A 6844-nucleotide genomic window follows, 5' to 3' on the forward strand; every position below is an offset into this window, starting at 1 on the left:
ACCTGAAGGGAGTCGATCAAGAAAGTCAGAATTTTCATAAACAAAGACTAGACAACAAAAGCATCACTTATTAGTAATTACAATAAACCCCAGCTGCCAATTTACCAGAGAAACATTTGGACGGCAAGCAACAAAAGCAGAACATAAAGAAGGAAATATCAAAAGACTACAAAACATAAGAACATTTTTTCTTTCGTTATATTACAATTCTCAATCCTCATTTCCATTACTAAACTGGGAAAAAGCAATCATGTTTCAATCAATCTGTCCTTTCCAATCTTTCAAGGATGAGCAACAGTCATCTGAGGTAGATGGACCACAGCCGGCAGGCTTCTCACTTTGATCAACCAAATAATCTCTACCAACAAGTCGATTGCTATTGTTACTTCCCGAGGATTTGTTGGGAAATGAAACTAAACCCATAGCCGTCATGCAGTTTGCTATAGCATCTACATCTCTGCTTCCAGAATAAAGACCGCGGCTTCCAACAGCAAGCAAGTTTTGCTTATCATCGCTGCTGCTAAGGACCGGATTAAATACTTCGAGCAGCTGTGAGTTGGGTTGATTGGAGCTGTTGATGAGAAAGCGAAGTGTGTCCCTAGCACCTTTTTCTAGCATTGATTCAGCATCTGGAATCTGGGGGTCCATGAGATTTGCGTTTAGAGGTGATACAGAAGTCGACATGGCCAGACCTGTGCTGACCAAGTACCCTTGGCCAGAAGAGCAAACATCTATAACTGGAATATGAACAATGGGGTCACATATTAACGGTGTATATGTCAAGATCTGTTGAGAAGTTGGCATCGTCAATGGCAACCTGATCAAAGGCTCTGGCAAGAGAGGAGGAAAATCCAATGGGGGGACCTCAGCCAGATTAAGGGAGGGTTTTGACGCCAAAAGACTAGATGGCCTTGCAGTTGATAGCTGAGAATGAGATGACAGTGACGGCAGAGAGAGTGATTCAATTGACGAAATAGGCAGCTGTGAAGTTCCCATAGCGTATCGCATAGTTGATGCAGCCAGAGGACAAAAGCAATAGTAGGGAGAGAAACAAGATGAAGCCAACGAAGTTACTTGAGTTCCCGGGCCAGAAAAGGACAGTTCTGCGGATTTCATGAGTACATCCAAAAAACTCAATGAAGGAAACTGGTGAATTTCAGTTGCTTCAGAAAACTTTTCCTTCTCAAAGCAATTTGAACTAAACCGAGCTGCACTACTTGAAGAAGCAATGTCTGAGCTCTCAACACATGAAACATAGCTCTCTCCACGTCGCCTCATTTTTTCTTTGGCAATACTTCTCAATGAAGACAAGCTTCTTGGCAACCCCTCTTTAAAGGAACTAGACCTAGGACTAAGGCTACCCTGATACAATGGGTTTGTCTTTGCTCCTTGACTGCCATAGTGCCGAAAACGTGAATTTTTCATAGTTCTGAATGAAGACTGAGGATAATGAAATTCAGAAGAATCATTTGAATCATCTAGAGAAGTGCTAGCAAACACAAAACAGTCACTAGATTTTGCAGTAGACACCATGGATCCAGCAAGATAAGCTTGAAGGTAAATTGAAAAGCAGTTGAGGCGTGACTCACTAATTCCAGTTAATTCAGCCAGTGAAGGTTTTCTCAAAAGTATATCCTTCATCTACATCAGGATAGAAAATCAAGGCATTTGGGAATAACATAAACAGCAAGCATAAATGTAAATTCCAGTGGAATAATTTGTGTATTATACCTTTTGGAGCAATTCATTCCCCAGAAGCTTGGATTTTTCAGAGCACCAAAAATAAAAAATTTCACTACCTGGCGTCTTTATTAAGAAAGATCGTCCCGACTTGTCCGCTGAGATTACTTCAATTTCTACAGCAGAGTGTTGAGTCTCAGTGCTCAATGTTGCTAGCCTCTCTACACAACCATCATCGCCAGTGAATGAGATGCATAATTCAGAAGTTTGCAAAAGCATGAGATTCAAGTTCCCTCTGGTGAAATGACAGACAAATAAAGTTCAGAAAGCCACACTCAGACTAAATAAACCAGAAGACTAAATAAACCAGAATAAATCCAAGCAAGAAAAATAATGTAATGCATGGCTCTGTAGAATGATACAAACAAAATAATGATGACTAGAATGATAGCCAATACACACAGATTTCAAAAGATGGCTCATATTAAACAGTGTTTCAGATAATTTCGAAAGTTTTTACGCATTCCTCATTTATTTTTAGTAATTAAAAAAAAAAAGATCGAAAGATTTAAAGTCGGGTGGAATTAGCAAAGGGAATTAATAAAAGATAACCAATCACCCAAAACTGTTGGCCTGAGCATAAATTTAACTTCAGATATATATTAACAAACCTTGCATAGTATTAGATACCCTTCACCCTGCCTCTCCCAAAACTTTACTGGGTTCAGTGGGCTATAGTTATTATTGGTGGTTTATGTTGCACCTGGGTTTTCCTCCCAAATATAGTCTCAAAACAGTTATAGATCTCTCTTCTTTACAACGTTAAAATTAGGAAAAATTCAATAAAAGGGAAAGGGATGATATTAGAGCAAACCACCTAATATCCATTGAGATGCCAGATAATCTAAAACTTTTTTAGAGGAACTTTTGTTTATTAAACAAACAAGTAGCATTTTGATAGGATTCCATTCTATTATAGTTACTTCTGTTTATTAAACAAACAAGTAGCGTTTGATAGGATTCCATTCTATTATAGTTAAAATAGGGAGGAGGGTATTTGGGGGATTTTACAAAATATGGCACCACACTAGTTATATATAGGGGGCAGGGAGCCATTGTATTCCTTTGTATTCAGGCAGAAATTGGGGTTTGAAATTGGAGAGAGATGGACCTCTCCAATGCTCATCAAAACTTGTAATTCAATACCATCTTTTCATTCAATAAAACAAATTCAGGTGCCTATCGTTCGGAGTCAGAGCTATAAAGAATGGAATCATATCATTACTCCACCCCTGAAATTCACCTTGTCCCAAAATTTGGAAACCCGGGACAATTCCAAGACTCTGTACAACCTAACAATTTCCTTTTCAAGAAGCCATGGTCAAACCAGAAAAGGGATATTTCAGCCTGAAGGAATGGGCATACTTACCCAATCGACTTACCTCCCGCTAGTATCTTGTCCATGAAAATCCCATAACCTAGTCTGATTGGATAAAACTGTCAGTTGCACGGATATCCACCAAAATGATTACATATTGTTGCACAATCTGCCTCTAAAAGCTCCTTGAATTTGTGGCAGTTAGCAAAACCACGGAATTTATTGAAAGCTCAACCTGAGTCTTCTACCCTCATAGTTTCTTTCCTGTTGCCAGATTCTTCTGCTTCATCCTCTATTCCCTCTAAGTTGTCCCTAATCACAAAACCTGCAACCCCTTATTTTTTCCATGATACCCAATAGAGTTTTTCTCATCACATCTAAAACAAAATCCTGCATCCATCTTGGCCCGCAGCTCAGCATCAGTCAATCACTGGAAGGACTGGGGGGAATTTAGTGTGATCGTAATTTGTGCGCAAGTGGGTGGGTCAGATTCCTTCATAGACATGTTTGAAGGGAGTTGGGTAACTGGGTGGCTGTAAGCCCCAGATGGTCTACTGAGGAGAATTGAGCCTAATCTACCTTGGGGTAAGTTGTGGTTCTCAACCCCATGGGCTACCTCTGTAATTTGGCCCAACTCCACTGATTTTCGCACCCAATTTTCAGCCTTAATTCTGAACTCAATCCAATTACTATCATCCCTTCCACAGCGTGCCCCTACATCTTCTTCCTCAGTGCTGAAATTTCTTCAAATCTATCTTCCACAATGTTCTCTGGCAATATCTTCAACGGTGTTGCCAATTTTCAAATTGGCGCTGATCTTCCCTTACAACATTGTTTAGTTTAAGGGCCAATAATTTCTCCCACCATAAAATCCTTCAATTCTCCCCAAGTCTGTGCGGGTCGATGCCGACTTACCCCTTGAAACCACGCCCATGCTTTGCCTTCGAAGCATGCCAGAGCGGCATCTAATTTATCTGCCTCTAACAAGTGATTCATGGAGAAAAGCCTCTCCGCCTTATACAGCCAACCAATCTGGACTCTCCCCATAGAATATCAATATTGTCAGTTGGCCTTGCAAATCTAATCCGAAATCATCTTCTTCACTGAGTTTTGCAGTACCTGCTCAAATTTCGCCATTAATGACCCCATCTTCTCCAATTCTTTGCTGAAATCTATTGGCATTTTCCCTAGAACCAATGCTCTGATAGGAAGTCAAATCTGTATTACTGAATGAAAGACAATGGAATTACAATAGTTTGATGAGCATTCGAAAGGCCAATTTCTCTCCAATTTCAAACCCCAATTTCTGCTTGGATGCAAAGCAATACACTGGCCTCCTGTCCCCGATGTACATTTGGTGTGATGTCTTATTTATAAAATCCCCCAAGTACCCTCCTCCCTATTTTAACTACAATAGAATGGAATCCTATCATGTTTCTAAACAGCATCATTGCATAGACAATTTGGTAAGTCTTAGCCTTTTCGTGCCCTACCTGTATTTATATCTAACGCAACAAAATAAACAAGAGGCTAAGAAGTATTCACGTTCTACCCATAACATAATTTATATAAGGTTACATGTTTGAAATAAATCCAGTTTTTTGTTCATTTATCCAGATTAAAGGTGCCAGAATGAATGAAAGAAAGAAAAGGAAAATCTTAGTTTTCACCTCTATTCAGGGTTGATTATTAGTAACTTACTAACTTTTCAAGAGGAATAGCAGTGGGGACTATGAAACAGGTGGATAATAATGAGAAGTTATTTTGAATGTGGACTGAGATTCAAGTTTGACTATGATTAGATAGAAAAAGGTAGAACTTAAACAAAGGGGAATGAAAGCCAAATATTGGCCTATCTTCAAAAACATGTTTACCAATGTAGAAAGCACTCTTGGAAACTAATCACATACTAGTCGAAGTATAGAGCAAGTAAGCATCTTCGAGATATGATCATCAAAAGGACAGCAAAAAATAGAATGGCAATAAATAAGTTAAAACAAAGAAAGAATCAAAGCAAGTACAGAACAATTAGAAAGACGTTGATTCCATAAACAAGTTATGTAACTTAAGCAAAATAAAATATGAAGTGAAGTATTAAATATGAACATGAAGCTACCTTTACTTAATTCAGAGATCATAATAATAAACGCCAATTTACCTACAAGTCAAGAGATATTTTCACTTGGAAAGGTAAATATTGACAATGAACAAGCCAGCGTCATCCTTTAGAAAAAACGAATAACTGACAATATTAGCAAATAAAAGGCTTAACCATCTTCAAATCATCATAGAAGTGCCACTCATAATAAATACTTCTAGAAAAAATACAACATTCATACAGGAAACAGATAAATGATATAAACTCATTAAACAGTAAAAGGACATAACTTAATGTAAAATATGGATCCATGACACTATAATACCGAAGCAAGTCATTTCGCTCAGTTCCCGATCTCATGGTTATAAAAAAGAGAGGTCTCTACGATCTCCATTCATTAGCAATATGACAAACATATTTATCACACCAACCTTCCTGATGTCTCCACATGTCAATGGCACCTCCTAGCTATGTACTGCCATATCAAGAAAGGTTTAAGACAAGGTCCAGCATATAGTGCCGATCAAGATATGATGGTTAGGACACGTCTGCAATTCACGTAGAAGATACTAAAATTGAACCCTAACAAGTTTAGGGATCAGAAATGATAATATAACTCTCAACTACTATGAGACATTCAGAAGGAAAAAGAAACCCTAGATAAAACAACTGATGAAGGGGAAAGAAAGAATATCACGGGGGGAAATAACAATGAATATTTTCTTGGAAAAGGTTATCCTCAATAATAATAACAACAATGTCCATAGGCATCCATATAGCAATTGAATGCAGCAGAAAAAAATGCAGGCAAATAAGGAAAGTTGGTAGCCTAGAGAACAGGTATACAATGCACTGCCAAAAATGACATTTATCAAAAACATTATGCTCGTATACAAGTAAATTGAAGAAAACAAAAATCAAGCATCAAACCACCTGCAGGTTTGCGAAAACCAAATACACACTTAAACATAAGGCATATACAAATAACCGTCTAAACAGGATTCCACAACATGAAGGATTAAGAATTAGTTACTATAATACATCTGGGTAGGGAATGGTTGGTACACAAAAAAGTGTGTTTTCCAGGCAAACAAGGAGAAAGAGGACATAAAAGAGAAGAAGGAATGAAAGGAGAAAGGGTCAACGGAGATAGCAAAGGCTTGTAATACCAACTGAAATGTTCACATTAATGCATGTCATTTAGCGAAAATCTAAGTCACCTTTTCTTCTGAATTTCCATTTCACCAGACACCTCATCAACTCTAGTGAGCCTAACGTTTCTTCTTTGGGGGGTCAGTATATTCAGATTGCCTCAGTTAATAATGACCAAGTTTAAAAAAAATTCAAAATAAATATAAAGGTTTTATAGAATTTGATTAATCCAAAAGAGAAATTTGAATTATACATATCAAGTAATGGCTTAAACCTAGTTTTACTGACCTTTCACTCGGTGTTTACATATGATAAGTAAAAACTAGCTTATTAGCAACAAACCAAAGGAATTTACCGAGGAATAATTCATTTCAATATCTTCTTAGGAAGATAACAAACAAAGAAACCAACAATTGAACTTGAAAGCACCATACCTAGCCACCCAGCATACTATCCAACTTAAATGCACATATAGATATTATCTTTGGCCAAGAACGTAATTATTGCAACCCCAACCCCAACCCCCCCCCCCCCCC

General features: G+C 37.9%; 1 protein-coding gene across 3 annotated transcripts; it reads right to left on the minus strand.

Moving 5' to 3' along the window:
* Positions 1-16: 16 nt before the first annotated feature.
* LOC111385382 lies at positions 17-6821 on the minus strand. 3 transcript variants are annotated; one of them, XM_023009768.1, is made up of 3 exons: positions 5588-6821; positions 1732-1975; positions 17-1641 (listed from the first exon to the last, which is right to left on the minus strand). In XM_023009768.1, the coding sequence occupies exons 2-3, from the start codon at positions 1957-1959 to the stop codon at positions 256-258; spliced, it is 1614 nt and encodes a 537-aa protein (XP_022865536.1). In that variant the 5' UTR covers positions 1960-1975; positions 5588-6821; the 3' UTR covers positions 17-255. The 3 variants fall into 3 exon arrangements, with proteins under 3 accessions (XP_022865536.1, XP_022865535.1, XP_022865534.1); XM_023009767.1 differs by having other exon boundaries at positions 5217-6821; XM_023009766.1 differs by having other exon boundaries at positions 5175-6821.
* Between the last annotated feature and the right edge of the window lie 23 nt (positions 6822-6844).

This window comes from Olea europaea, unplaced genomic scaffold, assembly GCF_002742605.1.
Source record: "Olea europaea var. sylvestris unplaced genomic scaffold, O_europaea_v1 scaffold3144, whole genome shotgun sequence".
NCBI lineage: Eukaryota > Viridiplantae > Streptophyta > Magnoliopsida > Lamiales > Oleaceae > Olea > Olea europaea.

Coding starts and splice junctions, on each gene's coding strand:
- LOC111385382 (XM_023009768.1), bottom strand. CDS start 1,959: ATGCTTTTGCAAACTTCTGAATTATGCATCTCATTCACTGGCGATGAT. Junction 1,642..1,731: donor GGAATGAATTGCTCCAAAAG/GTATAATACACA, acceptor ATCCTGATGTAG/ATGAAGGATATACTTTTGAG.